This window comes from Primulina tabacum, chromosome 9 (genome assembly GCF_025594145.1).
Source record: "Primulina tabacum isolate GXHZ01 chromosome 9, ASM2559414v2, whole genome shotgun sequence".
NCBI classification, from domain to species: Eukaryota; Viridiplantae; Streptophyta; class Magnoliopsida; order Lamiales; family Gesneriaceae; genus Primulina; species Primulina tabacum.
The window spans coordinates 15,064,751-15,083,972 of NC_134558.1; the positions used below are offsets into that span (position 1 = coordinate 15,064,751).

Here is a 19,222-nt window from a genome sequence, read left to right on the forward strand (position 1 = left end):
CTGGTCCAACCGAAACCCAAGCAAGCAACAAGATCTCAAAACCGAACACCTAGACACAAAAACGTGCAACTGGGTCCATCTTGTTTCTATTTTGATTGCAGTGTTTTTCGTGTGTTCTAAGACCCCTAAACTTGCTTAAAACTTGCCCCTTAACAACATGAAAACATGATTTTGGAACCACAATTCAAGAGTTTAATACACATGTAAGAATAGTTACGAAAATATAAAGTTGTGTGCCTTGTTTTCTTTCAAAACATGTTCAAATAAATATTATGGCGTGATAGATTGTTGAAGGAAAGAAATATAGTGTGCCTTTGCGTTTTAAACGCACGAAAACGTTGGCGATTGAAGAACGGCGACGATGAAACGATGGCTTGATTTTTTCCCTTGAATTTTCAAAGTTTTCTCTTCCTTCGCTTGTGTGTGCCGTGAATTGGAAGTGTTTTGGATGATAATATTCAGAAAAGAGGCGTGTATTTTTGTGTGAAGAGTTTAGGGTTTTGCACTTTATATATTAACTAGCAACCGAATCACACGCGTTGCGTGTGTCATGAATATATTGAGCTAATTTATTAAACATTTGTGATATTACAACAGCATGACACCGAAATATTTTGTATTTGAATCATGAAAAACAATGGATTCCAAAGCTTAAATAAAACTTTCAAACTCAATTTGTTACCTTACATGATATAGGTTTTGATCATAAAAAATTTTATTCTTTTGAAGCCGCAATAACATCTCATTTGAAATAATGATAAACTTCAACGTAAAAGAATTAAACAAATAGTCAAATGATGTTCCAAAAAAAATCATAACATCATCGAACTAAAATTTATTGAATATAAAAACCTCAAATTTGTCTCCTAAATTCAGCTAATAAATTGAACAAAAACAATTAAAACTGAATTTATGTTTAGACATTGTATGCATAAGTTAAACACTCCCAGTTCTAGCATAATATAATAAAATATTCATTTTATCGAATCACACCCAAGTACAACACAGACTTACAAAAGAAATAAAGCAATCTATGAAAGTGTGCAATAAAAAATTGACATGACATAACAATATATGAACTACTGCAAGGATTTCACTAAATACATGGAAAATAAAATAGAAATTGACAAACTCCTTTTATTTGCCAAAAAAACCAAAATATTTTAAGTAGATTATTTCATAAAGATGAACAATACAAATTCTAGCAATAATGGTAGAATTAAATCATTTCCGGAAGACACATATTATGTTTTGCTTAAGTTGAAATAGAAATCAACAATTTAAGTAGATAGAACAATGGAAATAATAAATTTGTAAATCCATGCTAAGGTCAAGTTTATTACTGTAATACTAAGATTTTTAAAAAGCTATGGCATTGGCTATTTATGGAGACTATTGGTTGTATTCCTGCCTCCATCATCCACGGTTTCCATGTATAAATCGTCATGTTTAAATACATATGTAGCAACGATTCAAATATGCCAGATAAGTAAAGATGCAAATATGCCAGATAAAAGTGGTGATTTTGAGATCGGAACTCTGCTAGATCTTGAAATATTTTAGTTTAATCTACCAACCAAAATTTAAATTTGTCTTAAAAAATTATAATAAAAAAATATTTAAGAAGACTTAAGTTAATGATTTATTGATTATGTTGACAATATGCGAGAGATTAGATCATGAGACAGTGAAGCTCGTAATAAATACATCATCATCTGCAATATCAAAACAAACAAACGAATTTGATATGATTACTAATGTAAAGCAACATAATAAATCGTAGATCATAAATTTATTCATTGTTAAAAACAAACCAGAAGAAGTTGGGGGCGAGTAGATCTGATCCATTGAATTAAGTATGACACTTCTACAAATAATTTGTTTGTAACCAGTATTCTTCTGCTTTTGAGAAAAAAACACAAAGTCAAAACCAACAAAAAAAATAAACTTAAACCAACAAACAGAAAATCATAAATAATATGTTTATCCATTAGAAACTAACCAAGTACTTTTTAAAAATGATTTAATAAATATAAAAATTGTAATATCCATGCCAAAAATGGTTATTTGGGAGACGTGATAAGATGTAGGATGAGAAATAGATAAACATGGATAGAGATAAAAGCATGGTTAGAAAACAGAGATAGAGATAAATTGAATTTATTAGAATTCTCCAAATTCTAAGATTGAAGCATATATCATGTATTTAACGATTTTTGTAAATATTTACATAATGTATTTTTAAGAAATTTACAATAAAGAGAGTTGACTTACTTACACTTTATCATTCTGTATTAGGTAGCAACATGTCTTTGAAAACCACGTTTCTTGTGAATAAACGAGATTGACGCTCTAAATTCCCGTCTTTTACCAAAATTTTTGTAGAATTTTGTGAGACTCCTCTCGAAAGTGCACATATAGCTGACCATGGCTGAACACATGGTTACGCAAAAATATGCCAATATTTGGGATTGTTTGACCTTGTGCTTTGTTTATTGTCAAAGCAAAACTAAGCCTTATGGGAAACTGTCGACGTGTCAACTCAAATGGTAATCCAGAATTATCTTCACTTTTTAAGGGCATTCTATGTAGAAAGAATCTGGTACCTTTGTGAGGATCTGTTACGATCTCAGCATCTATAAAATTTCTACCAATACTACGACATATTAATCTTGTTCCATTGCATAGACCAAGTGCAGGCGCAATATTTCTCAAGAGCATGATGGGACTTCCTACTTTCAATATGATTTTATGCGGTGGCAAACCACTTGGACTAAGGGAATTCAAAAATTCTTCTTGAAAAAGGTTGTGATTGTCGTCTTCTACACTATCCCAAGAGGTATACTCTTTTTCCTTTCCAGGAAACTTGAGAATCAGCATTTGATTAATATTGTCCACATCAACATTTTTTGGTGTGATGATTGCTATATCAACCATATAGTTTTCATCATTAACATGATTTATCATATTAGGAAAAACAGAATCAATCAACATTTGAATTGAATGTTTACCTTCCCATGGTATGATAATTGAATCTGGTAATTTTATGAAATCATGGTTTACAGTATGTTGCAATCCATCACCTACGCGCAAGAGAAATTGCGAGAAATCAATATATTGAGCAGATCTCATATTTTGATGAAGCTGTATTATCTTTACGCAATTCCAGAATGTTGACCTTGAAATACTTGCAGAATTTGTTCTGCCTTTGACCCTCGTTTAACAACGGTAACACATGTCGAAAATCGCCACCAAAAACCATTGTCTTCCCTCCAAATGCTATTTGATTTTCCATAATATATTGGAAACTCTTACTGACAGATTCAAAAGCATAGCGATTTGCCATTGGAGCCTCGTCCCATGCTATAGCTGATGCACGCCTTATTAGATCTGCAAGTTCTGTCTGTTTTTTTATTTTGCAAAGTGTTGATGCGGTTAGTCTAAGTGGAATTTGAAAACGTGAATGTGCAGTTCTTCCACCTGGCAACAATGTCGCAGCTATTCTAGATGTTGCTACCGCAATTATTATTTTACCCATTTTTCTTAAATGTGCCAACATTGAGCGGTATAATAAAGTCTTACTAGTGCCTACAGGACCATCAATAAAGAAAAGTTTTGATTGGTTATGCATAATACTTTCTATGATGGTGTCAAACGCAATCCTCTATTGAGCATTCAAATGTTCAATAGATCTCAAATCATCATCAGAAATATGATAAGAAAGCTCATCCTCAATTATTCTTGGTAGTGGTTCGTCTTCTAAAAACTCAGCACTTATTGATGGCAAATCAAAATCATCAAGTTTCATCTTGTATTGATGCAACAACCTTCGTATCTCAAGCAATAACTTATTTATGATTAAGTTACTTGATGAAATTTCTCTGCCATAATCTTCACACATGCTAGGATGGAACTCATCCCAGAGTTCTCGAACTATTGTTAGTTGACAGAACACCAGTATGGATACAAATAACCTTCTCAATGAAGATGGCATTCTAACAGAGCGTGCTTCTTGCAGACATTGTATTACATAATCATCCTGTTTGAGAAGTCCTCTCATTTGAGCAGACTCCTTAAATGTTGAATATGTTATCCCATTCACAGTCATCAGATCTTCAAAAGATGTCGGACCCCTGACATGATTTAAAAGTATACGAAGATTAAACCTCTCACCTTCAGATGGCGACACAACATATACTCTTCCAACCACTTTATTGTTGCGTCTTCGACGAATCCATTTTTTTCAGATTTTATCCATGTGTAATATTGTGGAAATTCTCGATATAAATACTTTCCAGTCAAGTCAGGATCACAATTTATTTTGAAAAATTCTGTAAGCATAGTCTTCGAGTTGTCATCATCTGCAAGTAGATCACTTACGCGTTGTTGGGGGTCCAAATAAATCAAATAGTGGTTTGGTGTATGTAGTTGTAACCTAATGACTGAAGGATACATCCTACTGAACTCAAATAAGAAAATTCGCCACAATGCTTCAGGCACACAAATCCACCTTCCATCCACGTAGTGTTGGATTTCATCACAATTTTGTCCATTTCGTAACTCTAGTGCGACCCGATCAGGACCTTTATGGATGTACTTGTATATGTACTTGACACACTTAATCCCTCCATATACTTCAACATTAATATGAAAATCATATTTTAATAAAAGCCAGGGATTGTAAGGGACAACCCAACCATTATCAATGAAAACATCGTCATTTTTGGGAATTGATACTTGGCCACCTTCATGTCTTCGATACAAAGGGTATGAATCATTCCCTCGAGATGTGTATTCCTCAAATGGATTTGGAAAGTTCTTCTTGCATTTATCATTTACCATGCATGGACAATTAGGATTCATCGATCCACAGGGCCCATGTATCATATGGTGGACAACTGAAGCTTGAAGGAATTTCTGTACTTGCTCTCGGTCCTTGGCTGCCGAAAATGAAGGAAATGAAGACAATTCATATATATATCTTGCATGGTGAAGACACATGTTTCATTCTTTATTCTGCACGTCACACCGCGGGTGTGCTCACTCTGCACCGCGGGTGCGCTGAGCGTACTGGATCACTTCCACAAATTCAGAAGGAACGATCGCTGGTGCGCTGGCTTTTGGACCGCGGGTGCGTTGCCCTCTCCGTCCCAACACCGCAGGTGCGGTCACTTTTATGACGCGGGTGCGTTGTCTCTACTGTACCCCCAAAACTCGAATTGCAACGTCGCCTCTCCATGTCTGTTCTTCCATTCCCTTATTCATAATATGAGATAACTCAAAAGTATAACTAAGATCTCGGGCATTACATTTTTCCCCCTCTTAGATATGAGTTCATCCTCGAACTCGCAAGCAATCAATCAAAATAGGTAAAAGAAGCAATATAATCAAAAGCTGAATAAATACTCACGTCATGGAAATAACTCTGGATATCTCTGTCTCATCTCTGATTCTGTCTCCCAAGTCGCTTCTTCAGTGCCATGACGACTCCACTGGACTTTCACTAGCGGAATAGTCTTCGTTCTTAGCTGTTTTTATTTCCAATCAAGAATCTGAATTGGATGTTCAATATAACTCAAAGTGTCGTCAAGCTCTGCTTCATCAAGCTGAATTACATGAGAAACATCAGGCATATATCTACGTAGCATTGATACATGAAAGACATCATGTATCCCAGATAGAGAAGGAGGAAGAGCAAGTCGATATGCATGATCACCAATCTTTTCAAGAATCTCGTACGGACCGATGTATCTAGGAGACAATTTCCCACGTTTGCCAAATCTGACAATACCTCTGAATGGAAAAATCTTCAAAAATACTCTGTCTCCCTGTTCAAATACTAACGGTCGACGACGTACATTTGCGTACTTGGCTTGCCTATCCTGCGCTGTCTTCATTTTTTTCTGGATCACTTTAACTTTCTCAGTCATTTCTTGGATCATATCAGGTCCAAGTTCTGGTACTTCAGATATATCATCCCAATACAGAGGAGATCAGCACTTCTTGCCATATAATGCTTCAAACGGTGCCATCTCAATGCTCGTCTGATAGCTGTTCTTGTACGAGAATTCACAAAGATGTAGTGAATCTTGCCAACTAGTGCCAAAATCTAGCAATACAGCTCTCAGCATATCCTCCAATGTCTGGATAGTCCGCTCTGACTGTCTGTCAGTCTGAGGATGATATGCAGTACTCAGGTGCAGTGTCGTATCTAAAGTCTGCTGCAAACTGTGCCAGAAATGTGAGGTAAATCGGGGATCACGATCTGATACGAAAGATTTCGGCACACCATGCAATCTGACCACTTCTCTGACATATATCCCTGCCATCTGATCATGTCGGTACGTCATTCGGTACGGAATAAAGCATGCTGATTTCGTCAATCTGTCAATCACGACCCAAATCGCATCGCAACCCCGGGATGATCGTGGTAACTTCGTAAAAAAATCCATGGAAATGTGATCCCATTTCTATTCAGGAATAGATAGACTCTGAAGTAAACCTCCGGGTTTCTTCCGCTCAGCTTTCACCTGTTGGCAATTCAAGCACTTAGATACAAACTCTGCAATGTCTGATTTCATCTTGTTCCACCAAAACTATATCTTTAGATTGTTGTACATCTTTCTGCCACCAGGATGAATACTGAACCGACTACAGTGCGCTTCTGATAAAATCTGTTGTCTCAAATCTGAAACATCTGGCACTACAAGACGGTTATTCACATACAAAACATGATCATGTACCTGATACTCTGACTGATGTCCGGTTCTGACCATCTCAATCGACTTCTGAACATTCTGATCATTATTCTGTGCTTCTTTAATGCGAACAATCAAATCTGGTTCCACTTGAATCGTAGCAATTCTCAATGGTCTACTATCTGTATCAAATGATAATCCAGACAAACAGCACTCTTCAATCAAATTCGAAATACCTATCGTCGACAAAGATAAAGCACATACCTTTCTCCTCAAGGCATCCGCTGCTGCATTAGACTTCCCTGGATAGTACTTGATTTCACAATCAAAATCTTTCAACAAATCGAGCCATCTACACTGTCTCATATTCAATTATGACTGCGAAAACAGGTATTTCAAGCTCTTGTGTTCAGAATAGATTTCAAACTTCTCGCCATAAAGATAGTGTCGCCATATCTTCAGTGCAAACACAATGGCTGCCAATTCAAGATCATGAATTGGGTAACGTGTCTCGTGAGGCTTCAACTGTCTCGAGGCATATGCAATCACATGTCCTCGCTGCATAAGAATACATCCTAGCCCTCTGTGGGATGCATCACAATATACAACAAAATCACCAGTACCTGAAGGGATAGTCAATACAGGAGCACTGGTCAATCGTCTCTTTAACTCCAAGAAGCTAGACTCACAGGCTTCAGACCACACAAATGGCGCATTCTTCTATATCAACTGGGTAATCGGCTTCGCGATACTGGACAAATCTTTAATAAATCGTTGATAGTACCCTGCCAAACCCATGAAACTGCGTATCTCTGGTACAGAAGTCGGTCTAGGCCAACTAATTACAGCTTCAACTTTACTTGGATCAACAGAAATACCGTCTCCAGATATGATATGCCCCAAAAAGACAACCTGTCTCAGCCAAAACTCACATTTTGACAGTTTAGCATATAGTTTCTCATTTCTCAGCGTTTGCAACACAGTTCTTAAGTGTTCGACATGCTCAATCATACTCTTGGAATATACCAAAATATCATCAATAAAAACAATAACAAACTCATCCTGTCAGTCCCAAAAACACCGCTGGAGCATTCGTTAAACCGAAAGGCATGACGATAAACTCATAATGTCCATACCTGGTTCGGAATGCTGTCTTCGGTATATCAACATCTCGGACTCTCAGCTGGTGATATCCAGATCTCAGATCGATCTTGGAATAGATAGAGGATCCTTGCAACTGATCAAATAAGTCGTCGATACGAGGCAAGGGATATTTGTTCTTTACTGTCGCCTTATTCAATTGTCGATAATCGATGCAAAGTCTCATCGAACCATCTTTCTTCCGAACAAATAGTACCGGAGCACCCCAAGGAGACACACTCGGTCTAATGTAACCCTTGGCCAATAAATCTTCGAGCTGTTCTTTCAATTCTTTCAATTCAATAGGTGCCATTTTATAGGGAGCTCGAGATATAGGAACGGTACCTGGAATGAGATCAATACTGAAATCTACCTCTCGGATTGGAGGTAACCCTGGGATCTCATCTGGCAATACATCCGCAAACTCGCATACCACTGGCAGATCTGCCAATGATGGGCTCAATTTCAGTACATCTACTGAATATACAAGGAAACCCTCTGCTCCTTTCTGCAACAATCGGCTCATAGACAACACATATATCAAGGGAATCCGAGCTCTGGAACCCTTACCATAGAATTTTCACTCATCAGCCATCTCTGGTCTGAATCTGAAAATCTTCTGGAAACAATCTACAGTGGCTCTGTACTTGGTTAACATATCGATACCGACAATACAATCAAAATCAGACAACCCAAGCACAATGCAATCTAAGTCAATCTCGTGACCCTCGAATTTTAGCATGCAATGTCTAACCGATGTCACTGATATCAAACCACTCCCCAAAGGAGAAGAAATCGATACTACGGCAGATAATGACTCGACAGGTAAAGCATGCAATAATGCAAAACGCTCAGAAATGAAGGTATGAGATGCACCTGTATCTATCAATACATAAGCAGGATAACCACAAAGAAAATAGTTACCTGCTATCACATCGTCTGGTGCATCTTGGGCCTGCTCTTCTGTGAGTACAAAGACTCGAGCCTACTGTCTGGGAGGTTGGCTCACTGTCTGGCTACCTTTGGCTCGGGGCTGGGTCTGTGTAGGTGTCGGCTGAAAGGAATGAACAGATGATGCTTGCCTCTCAGGCTGAGATGCTGATGCAGATGACCCTGCACCTTGAGATCGCTGTACCCCTTTCTGTGGGCAGACCCTGGCAAAGTGTCCCTGTTGTCTACAGATATTGCAGCGACCCATCACACCCTGACACTGCTAGGTGGCATGTCTGCCTCCACAAGAACTGCAATACACACCTGTATATTCTGTACTCTGGCCAGGACCTCTCTGTCTGGATCCACTGGAGCTTGACGAACTGCTACCTGATCTCTTGAACTGTTTGCCTTTCACTTTCAATTGGTCTTTCCTCCCGCTGCTACTACCACCGCTTTAAATCTGGGAGGGGGTTGAACTGAGGGATGTGGCGGTCTCGAAGTCGGAGCGACATAGGAAGTGCTTCGTTGCCTAAGCAATCCAGCTTCTACCCCTTGGCACGGTTCAAGGCATCTACAAAGTTATTGGGTCTACCGGTATTCACCAACGTAAAGATATCAGGATTCAAGCCATTGATAAACTGATCTGCAATGGCCTCGTCATTTTCTGCCACGTGAGGAGCAAATCGAAGCAATGTCGAAAACTTTGCCACATATTCTTCGATGTTTAACTGTCCCTGTTTCAAATTGGCAAACTCAGCACCTTTATCCTTTCGGTAGGACACGGGAAAGAACCGTTTATAGAACTCTGCTTTAAAAACTTTCCAAATGATCTCTGTGCCACGATGCTCCAATGCTTTCTTCGTTGTAAGCCACCATTTCTTTGCAACTTCTTGCAGTTGATGCCCAATAAGTTTAACTCGTCCCTCGTCAGTGTAGTCAAGAGACTCAAATAGCATCTCGATGTCATCGAGCCAACTTTCACACTCAACTGAATTTTCTGTGCCCTTCAGTGTCGGTGGTCGAAACGCCTGAAACCTCTTTAGCAAAGTCTCCATCGGTGTAGCGGTCACATCCATCGGATCATTGGATGTACTGCCCTGTTCTGGTGCCTGACCTGCTACTGGATGCGTACTCGTCAAGGAGGCATATCTGATTATCAAACGGATTAGTACACAATTTATACAATCTGTCTCAGTCCTCCTCTGATCATATACCTCTGATCCAGAATCGGTTTTGATTCAGTCTTTGCAATTACATGATGTAATCAACTCAGATAACAATACAACATGTAATAGGGAAAGCAATAAATCATGCTAGCACAATAAAACCAAGGAAGACAACTCGATCTACCCCGCTCATTCACTTCTATTTCAGTCTACAGAACCTACGGCTTTGATACCACCTGTTGTGAGGACCCGGGCTCTGACACACTAGTTTTTGGGATTAATTGGATCTTTGTTAGAAAATGTGGGTCAAAATTTTGCTTTTAATATCAAAAACCACTGTATATAAATCATATATCAAGGTTAACTCTATTTTATTTCAACAGACGTAAGTACATGTCTTGTTCTACTTCGTTTATACAAACAGTGCTCTTAACAAACTACATAGTACAAGTAGAACATCTAGCTGTCTTCTACGCCCGAAATCGCCACGCTATCTCGTTCTCTCATCTTTGTCTCGACCCTGATCCTGTCCCATCTGTTGTCATGCACACATACAGACACAACAACAGCCGGAAACTCCGGTGAAAACAAATCCCAGTATAAAACATATACACATGCATATACACAATATCAATCATGAATATCCTATCATGAATATAATCCATAGCAATACGTCCCATAGTCTATGAAACATAATTAATATAAGGCAAGCAATTTAAATCAAACTCATATCCTTGACTCGACTCGTATCTAAGTCTAGGGATCTCGGTGTGAATATGACGTAACAAGTCTCCCACCTACTCTCCCAATCGGGGTGGCGGTACGTCTTATTCCTAGACTTCGGCCCTGTCTGTATCAAATATCTACAATCGGAGTCGATCTTCTCCTATGCCTCGATACCACCGAACATCCTATCTCAATGCTTGTATATAAATCAATATAAAACACAACATAACAAGGTATAGAAATCTAGTATGTGATTTATGGGAAACTCAAACCGGATCTGATTCGAGTTATATCTTCCCAATGAAACATTGAATTATACTTTTCTCGTCGTAGTCTCGGTTCAACAAGTCAAAGTCTTGAAATCTCGATATCAAATCTGTCGATACCAATCTGAAATAACATATATATCATGTACCATATCAATCTCCAACTCAAGGTAGGATATGTGTGTAGATCAATATGGAATTTCAATAACTTTCGACGGCGTAACGGCTTAGTCTCTATATACCGATAATACCAACTCAAGAATTATATCATCAGCTCATATCCATCACAATCTATACATCAAAATCTCAAAATCTGCATATTATCAATTCAACACATGCTGGAAAATGAAACGATAGCATATGATATCCGTTCTTTGATCCGGTTTCGATTCTACTTATCTCAACATATTAAGAACACATCATATAGCTCAAAATCTGATTTCCCCAACATGCTATTTCAATTAAAGTAAGAACATAACAAAACTTACATCCTTTAGAAGCCTATGTTGTAAGGAGCAAGAATCTAAGCTCGGATTCAAAATCGGATGGTTAGATATTGCACAACCAAATTGTTAATACATCTTGAAGCTTGAAGGAATTTCTGTACTTGCTCTCGGTCCTTGGCTGCTAAAAATGAAGGAAATGAAGACAATTCATATATATATCTTGCATGGTGAAGACACATGTTTCATTCTTTATTCTGCACGTCACACCGCGGGTGCGCTCACTCTGCACCGCGGTGCGCTGAGCGTACTGGATCACTTCCACAAATTCAGAAGGAACGACCGCGGGTGCGATGGCTTTTGGACCGCGGGTGCGTTGCCCTCTCTGTCCCAACACCGCAGGTGCGGTCACTTTTATGGCGCGGGTGCGGTGTCTCTACTGTACCCCCAAAACTCGAATTGCAACGTCGTCTCTCCATGTCTGTTCTTCCATTCCCTTATTCATAATATGAGATAACTCAAAAGTATCAAACTAAGATCTCGGGCATTACACATTGTAATCATTATATCTGGTTTTCCATATGTTTGTACCAAAGTCATGGCATCTTGATACCGTTGGTACATATCACCTGGGCTACCACCGAAAGATGATGGCAAAATGATTCTGGTACCAACATTTCCTATATAATGTATATGATAGATATGTGTAAGATGTGAGTTGTAACATATAGTGTGAAAAATAATATTCAAATCATTAAGTTATCGTACAATATTAAAATCATTAAGTTATTATACCTGCATTATTTTCACCTCCATGTAAGCAATCTTGCAATCCTTGGTAAAGTTCTGAACGTATATCACGTTGATTTGAACGTATCCATCGTAGTCTTTGTGTTTCAATCTTTACATAATTGTCAACCACATATTGTTGAAGTAGACGACCTCCTCTAAGAATCAAATATGGTGAATTTTCTCGTATCTGGATAAGAAGAAAATTTACACTATATGAGAATTGATGTAAATATAAGTTTGAACATTTTTTAATTAAAAAGATAAAGCATAAAGTGCAATGTTTTTTCACTAACCTATAGCATATACGCATGGTAATTTAAGCATGTTAATCGGGTACCGTTGATATTTCAGCTATTTAAGTCCCAACCATATGTACCATATGGCAAAAGGAGGGGATATTGTAAAGGATCATAATAGCCAACTACATCTTAAATACTGATACGATTTCCACCGATTCCTTGTATAGTAATATCTCGACTGCTCAAAGTTTCTTGACATTCGTTGTCAACAATGACGGCTGCAACTTGAGATGTTGTTGGTAAACTATATTGATGTTCATTAGGTTTTTGTTGCTCGATGATGAGCCTACAGTTAGGTATGTCTTCACATTTGCCAATTTGTCGAAACACTTGGACAAATGGATTGTGTTGATCAAGAATGTTTTGTATCTTAAGCAGCAATTCTCGCCTTAGTTCTGGATTTTCATGAAGTCTATTGTCTATATCATGATCTGTGTCTACAATCCACATCTGCATGTACCGTGGCCTACAATTCTCATTTGGTAGAAGACTTCCAATCGAGTGATATATTGATCCCTGGGCACGAAATGTGTAAATTCCACGTGTACCGGTTGTTAAGGACTCATCTATATTGACTCCCATTGATGTAAAAGAGAAAACATGATTGTAAGCCCTTATGAACCGTCGAAATTGTCTGCCTTCCTTGTTATCCGCATCATACAACTCTTGCAATTCAAGGGGAGAAGGGATATGATCGAAATTTGTGTTTCCATTTCTACAGCAAAATTGTGATGTTTCACCATGAAACAGTAGAGCTTGGCAATGTATACAAATTCTTGGGTCAGACAATTGCCACCGATAATTTATCTCACTTTCACCGAAATTTCTTGCTAGGTTACGATATCGACGAGGACGTGGATATCGTTGTATGTTAGTAGTGACATTGTTTTCATTGAAAATGTTTCCTGCAAAAATTTTAGATTAATCTTCAAACTAACAATTTTAAAAAGAGTTGTTGCTAGAAGAGTGAACCAATAAATTATATAGTGGAAATTTATTATTTTAAACTATTTGTAAACTTTGTTTTTTAAAGTAACCCATTTTCCAAATATATGACGAAGTATACTGTATATTGCAAAAATTTCAAAATTTTTTTCTCCTATATGTTAAATGAAATTATGAAATGCAGATAAGCTATAATAAAAAAGTCAGATAATTCATATTTTACGTTAAAAAAATATACCATATTTTGAAATAATATCTTTATTATTTATATTAATTTTTTAAAAATATGAGTATTTATTTTAAATAAATTAATTTTTGTTGTACAAAACTATGAAATAAAACATTTAAAAATAAACAATGTGTTCAAATTTAGTTTTACATGTTTAAAAATATATTTAATGTAGGATGCTTCCTGTTTAATTTTTGAATTAACCTCTGAAACATTTAAATGATTAAATATTTATGAAAAAAATGTTGACATTTAAAACAAAAAAAATCAATCACCTAGTTGATGGACCCTCATTGAAGTCATTAAATATTAAATGTATAACGTGAGAGAGAAAATTGATGGCAGAAGCAATAAAATATTTTTTTTTCAATAAAAAATACACATGTATGTCACAAATATAAAAATTTGATGAATCAAGTATTTAGCAATTTAAAACCAATTAAGTCAACATATTTTGATTAAATTATTTTTTTATTTGAACCCATTGATAATGGATAAAAGTGTAAAACATATATATTCAATCGACTATTTATTTGGATATAGTAGAATACCCTTGATGAATAGAATTTGGCCTTGGTAGACGTGTGCTAGAACTTCCACGGTCGTAATTTGATGTCAAAGTATGAAAAAAATATTGGCTCCGAGCGACATGTTTGTCGCACTGTAGTCACATCCACTAGTAGAAAAATCGCTTTTTACTTCGCGTATTCAATGAAGTAATAAGGTAGTTAATTGCCGAAGTATATGGACGTGAAGTAATAGATGTACCTTTTACTTCGCATAATAACCGAAGTTGTATGATTGAAAATACTGAAGTCTTTGGCCGGTTTTCGGAGGAAAATCGGTCCAGAATTGAACCGGTGCCGAAGTAAGAAATGTGTTTTACTTCATCGATTATTGTAAATAATGAAGTTATATATTATATATAACTTCGTCTTAATTATTATTTAGCGAAGTAGTTTATAATATTTTACTTCATTATTTACAATAATCGACGAAGTAATTAATCTGAAAGACCTCGTAGTTATGTATTTTGATGAGGTAATAGACACAAACAACTTCACAATTTATCCTATTTGTGGAAGTAAATATAATCTATAACTTCAGCATTTATCCTATTTGTTGAAGTATTTTATATTATTTTACTTCACAATTTACATTTAGTGACGAAGTAAGTGGTTCGAAAGACTTCAGTAATTTGTATTTTGATGAAGTAATTGCGCAAAACAACTTCGCTTTAACAGAACAATGTTGAATTAAATTAATTCTATCACTTCGTCTGATTTCTTATTGACGAAGTATTTAATATTATGCAACTTCACAATTTGCAAATAACAACGAAGTAATTTACCTATTACACTTCATTTTTTTTTATTTTGATGAAGTAATTGTTAAAAAAAGACTTCGCAATATATGACTTAATACACTAATATAATTAAACTCATAAATTATCCATCTAAAAATTATTAATATCCACGAATCCACAATTACATATTCATCAATCCACAAGTAACCCAAAAAACGTATCCACAAAACCAAAAGTATATCCAAAAATCCACAATGACAAACAAAATATTTGTCCCAACATACACCATCCATCTAATCACCTACATAGGAGTAAACAAATTCACTCCATTCACTTTTAACCTCGTCATATTGACATTGGGTGTAATATTGGTTCTTGATGCATCCTGCAAACTGAAATTTGAAACATAAAAAACTTAAGGCTGGATGATTAAAACATAAAAAACGTAAGGCTAGATGAGCTGCCAAGCTAGCTAGGAAAATTAAAACTTAATCTTGGAACACAAATATAATTAACCCATGCTTAAAAACAATTATAAGAATTTCCCATGTACAACATATTTTTTTTCGAAGAACAAGCTGTCACAAAAAACTAAAACCATATTAATTTGAGGATTAACGTAAAAGAATTAATATATGAGACAATTTTGATATGATTAACATGATGCATGTACCAATAAACGCAGACAACAAGAGTCTCGAGTTCAATCCGATATGAGGGAACCAATAATGACAGATATAGACCAAAAAAACAGGAAAAGACAAAACCAGATCACCTTAAACTCCAACAAAATCTGAAGCCACCCAACTTCTTGTTTCAAGTAGCGAAATCAACTTAAAAGTAAGAACAGATTGAATTTGTGCCATTTGGAAATGATACAAGAATCTTGAAAAAAAGACAACACTTACAGTCCAGAATCATACTCCCGTATATGATTTCTGGGCTTCAAATTTCTTGATAAAACCAACAACCCACCAAATAAAACAAATGAAAAGAAAGTATTTTAACCAAAACATATATCAGCAATAAACAGAATAAACACAAAAGCTTAAGATTACAACACAGAAGATATGAAAATCAGGAACAAAATTTCCTTTTTTTATCAATAATATAAAATATATCACAATGACAACAATTCATCTCAAGCAATTATCTCAACAATAAAATATATCCCAATGGCAACACATTATCTCAACAATAATACATTATCTCAACAATAAAATATATCCCAATGGCAACACATTATCTCAACAATAAAATATATCTTAATGACAACAATTCATCTCAATCAATCAACAAATTTATCCCAAGAAGAAACTCACCATCTTCTCCAACTGTGGATCATCGCAATCGACTATCTCTTTCATGTACCTCATCACACAATATCCACACTCAACCGAACCACTTTGTTTCAGATTACCCTATAATGGAATTGAAAAGTTAATGCAACAATCACAATCTAATTAATAACCACTACCAATTCATGTATTCATAAATAAGTACGATACATACCGTCAATATTTTAAAACCTGGCTCTTTAGAAATACCCTTGGAGGCATTGTACATCTTCACCCCACTACATTTTAAAAAATAAGAAATTTTTTTGCATATTTATAAGTTAATGTATTCAAAATCAACATAAGCTACTACTTACTTTGTCACAATAGTTTTCCATGTATCATCTCGGTAACTGTTAGATGTTGAATCCAATAAATATATCATATTCTTATCTTCGTTGACGATTGTCAAGATCCAATGGTACCTGAAAAAATGAAATTACAGCATTGACTACCATGAAGTAAAAATCTATAAATAACTAAATTCTTACCCAGTGTTGTATAGGATGAGGCAGATGCTATCTCTACACACTGCTTCCAACTGATCAGCAATATGTTGTGATAAGTCACGGCCATCTGTGCCAATCGGGCATGTAGGTATATTACCGGGATCCACAAACGAAAAATAATCAGCCTTCTCTTTTTTCTTCAAATCTTTGTAGAGATAACTGCATGATATAGATGCACAAATATATCGTTTAGAAAATTTTCAAAATATGAACAAGTACCACAAAAAATATTATATAAATGCACAAATATTGTAAGTTAGACATTATATATACCCCATGTAAACTAAAATTTGTCTGGCACCTATCTCCCTCATCTCCATAAAGCGTACGATATCTTCTCTTAGCAACCGTATGCTTTTAGGACGTCCAAACATAGCGTCCTCAAACTCAATGCATATGGTATCCGATTCATTCAGCAATCGAACAACATGAGAGTAGATATACTTGCACGACATGGGTAATGTTTTCTCAATTTCTTTGAAATTTTCGCGCTGACCAGGAACATCCGCAAGCACAAATGATTGAGGTTTCCCCTTCCTCTACAATTTAAAATATAATTCATACAAGTATTTTAAAATAAAACATTGTTTGAGCAACATATCTGACAGTTGCAAACACAAAGTCAAATGAAAATCGAAAGTACCTTTGTCGTTGGACAAATAACCAACTCTTTAGGCCAACCAACAATGACTCTAACAGCATCATTGATGATTGTTGGTCCAAACTTAATTGGGATCGGAAACTGTGCTTTTTCATCTAAGACAACATCAATAGATACCTTGAAGTTCTCTTCCCCAAGTGGAACATGGTGAATCATAACATTTGGACCTCCTTCTGATATTATTGTGCCATAAGCCACCACGTTTTCGCGTTCTTTTACAGTCAGGTGACATTTTTTCCCCTTTCAAGAACAAAAAGACATGATATATTTTTATAATGTCATTTTAATTTAATTTTTTGAGCGCAAAAAAAACGAAAGAAGACTACCTATTGACTAACAAACGAAAGAAGACTACACAGATGCATATAAGTTAGAAAAACAAAAAAATTCGACGGAGACAATGACTAACAAACACCGTCATGTCCAGTCCTCAACACACAGTGCATATAAGTTAGAAAAACCGAAAATTAGACAATGCCTAACAAGAAGGGGACAACAAATATTTTAGACAATGCCGAACATTAAGAACCTAGAGACGGACAACCAAGGCCTTAGAAAACAACACGCACCTCCAAAGAAATGGTGTGTATCTCAACCACCAACCTCATCAGAAACTATTGAGTCATACAGAAAGGGACTTCTCAACTAGTAGCTCTTGATAATACAAGACAATAGACTACTGAGTCTTTGAACACAACAATATATCAATTATAGTATCGAAAGACCTACCAATCGCTTGCATTAATTCTGTCAACACGTGAGCCGCATAGAATACACTTGACTTATAAAGTCTTAACACCATGTATTTCAAACTTCTGATAAGGTTGGTGGTGGCCATTTTCAATAAATAACTCAACAGAGGTACGACAACAAGAAATTAACCAATTATCGTTCCAATCAATACCATACCTCGGGAAACTGGTGCCGGACTAACTCAGTGCTTTGAACGGTGGTGGTGGTGGTGTTTTGCTTCCCTCTCGGTGAGTGGAACGGCGGTGGTGTTGGTGGTTCGAAGCCCACGGCGGTGCGTGAAACGGCGTGGTGTTAGGGTTAATTTTGAAAGAAAATGTGGATGGATATAATGAGCTCGTCTGTGAAGGAAATATGATATAATCGATATTATTCAGCGACGGTTTCTAAAAATCCGTTGCTACTAGCGACGGTTTTTGACAAGTCCGTCGCTGACTAAATCGGCGACGGTTTAAAACCAACCGTGACTGGAAATGTGATTACATGCGAAAATTGATGTGTGAGGGCAGTGTCTCTTGCGCATATGCACGACACCGATGCGCGCATATGTGCGAGGTAGGCAGAGGACCTCGCGCATATGCGCGCTACTGTAGCGCGCATATGCGTGAGGAGGCCAGTAGCTACGATGCGAGAACAGAGGAACTCGCGCATATGCGCTGAAGTGTGCGCGCATATGCGCGAAAAAAGCGTCGCTATTAGCGACGGCTTTTTGAAAAACCGTCGCTGATTAAATCATCGACGTGTTTTTAACTACAAACCGTCGCTAAATGTTCAGTATAGTTTAGCTTTCTTTGTTAATCGGCGCGGTTCATCTTATTACTTCAGCATGAACTTATTTTTCTATTTTTTTACTTCGTCAACATTGATATGTCGAAGTAAAATATTATAAAAAAATATAGTGAAGCCCGTGTTTTTTAACATCCGAAGTAAAATATATTATTTTACTTCGCTTGTGTTATTACTGAAGTTATTGGTAATGTATTACTTCGTAATTTATTATTGCCGAAGTAAAGTCTGCCGAA

The 19,222-nt window shown here is 36.4% G+C and overlaps 1 protein-coding gene and 2 long non-coding RNA genes across 3 annotated transcripts; all 3 read right to left on the reverse strand.

The window, feature by feature from the left end:
* Nucleotides 1-1,596: 1,596 nt before the first annotated feature.
* Nucleotides 1,597-4,730, reverse strand: LOC142504642 (uncharacterized). Its single transcript, XR_012804268.1, has 3 exons — nt 2,275-4,730; nt 1,815-1,899; nt 1,597-1,715 (listed from the first exon to the last, which is right to left on the reverse strand). It is a non-coding gene; the product is annotated as an uncharacterized LOC142504642 (long non-coding RNA).
* A 7,194-nt stretch (nt 4,731-11,924) lies between these two features.
* LOC142556442 (uncharacterized) lies at nt 11,925-13,438 on the reverse strand. The gene is made up of 3 exons (XR_012822614.1): nt 12,458-13,438; nt 12,168-12,351; nt 11,925-12,052 (listed from the first exon to the last, which is right to left on the reverse strand). It is a non-coding gene; the product is annotated as an uncharacterized LOC142556442 (long non-coding RNA).
* A 3,155-nt stretch (nt 13,439-16,593) lies between these two features.
* On the reverse strand, nt 16,594-17,334 carry LOC142556938 (uncharacterized). The gene is made up of 3 exons (XM_075668425.1): nt 17,063-17,334; nt 16,772-16,948; nt 16,594-16,705 (listed from the first exon to the last, which is right to left on the reverse strand). The coding sequence occupies exons 1-3, from the start codon at nt 17,242-17,244 to the stop codon at nt 16,594-16,596; spliced, it is 471 nt and encodes a 156-aa protein (XP_075524540.1). The 5' UTR covers nt 17,245-17,334.
* Between the last annotated feature and the right edge of the window lie 1,888 nt (nt 17,335-19,222).

Bases quoted from the DNA above. Each gene is read 5' to 3' on its own strand.
- LOC142556938 (XM_075668425.1), bottom strand. From the start codon at position 17,244: ATGTCGTGCAAGTATATCTACTCTCATGTTGTTCGATTGCTGAATGAA. The intron at 16,949-17,062 runs GTATATATAATG...TATATCATGCAG, and splicing joins CAAATTTTAGTTTACATGGG to TTATCTCTACAAAGATTTGA. The intron at 16,706-16,771 runs GTAAGAATTTAG...TCATTTTTTCAG, and splicing joins CTCATCCTATACAACACTGG to GTACCATTGGATCTTGACAA.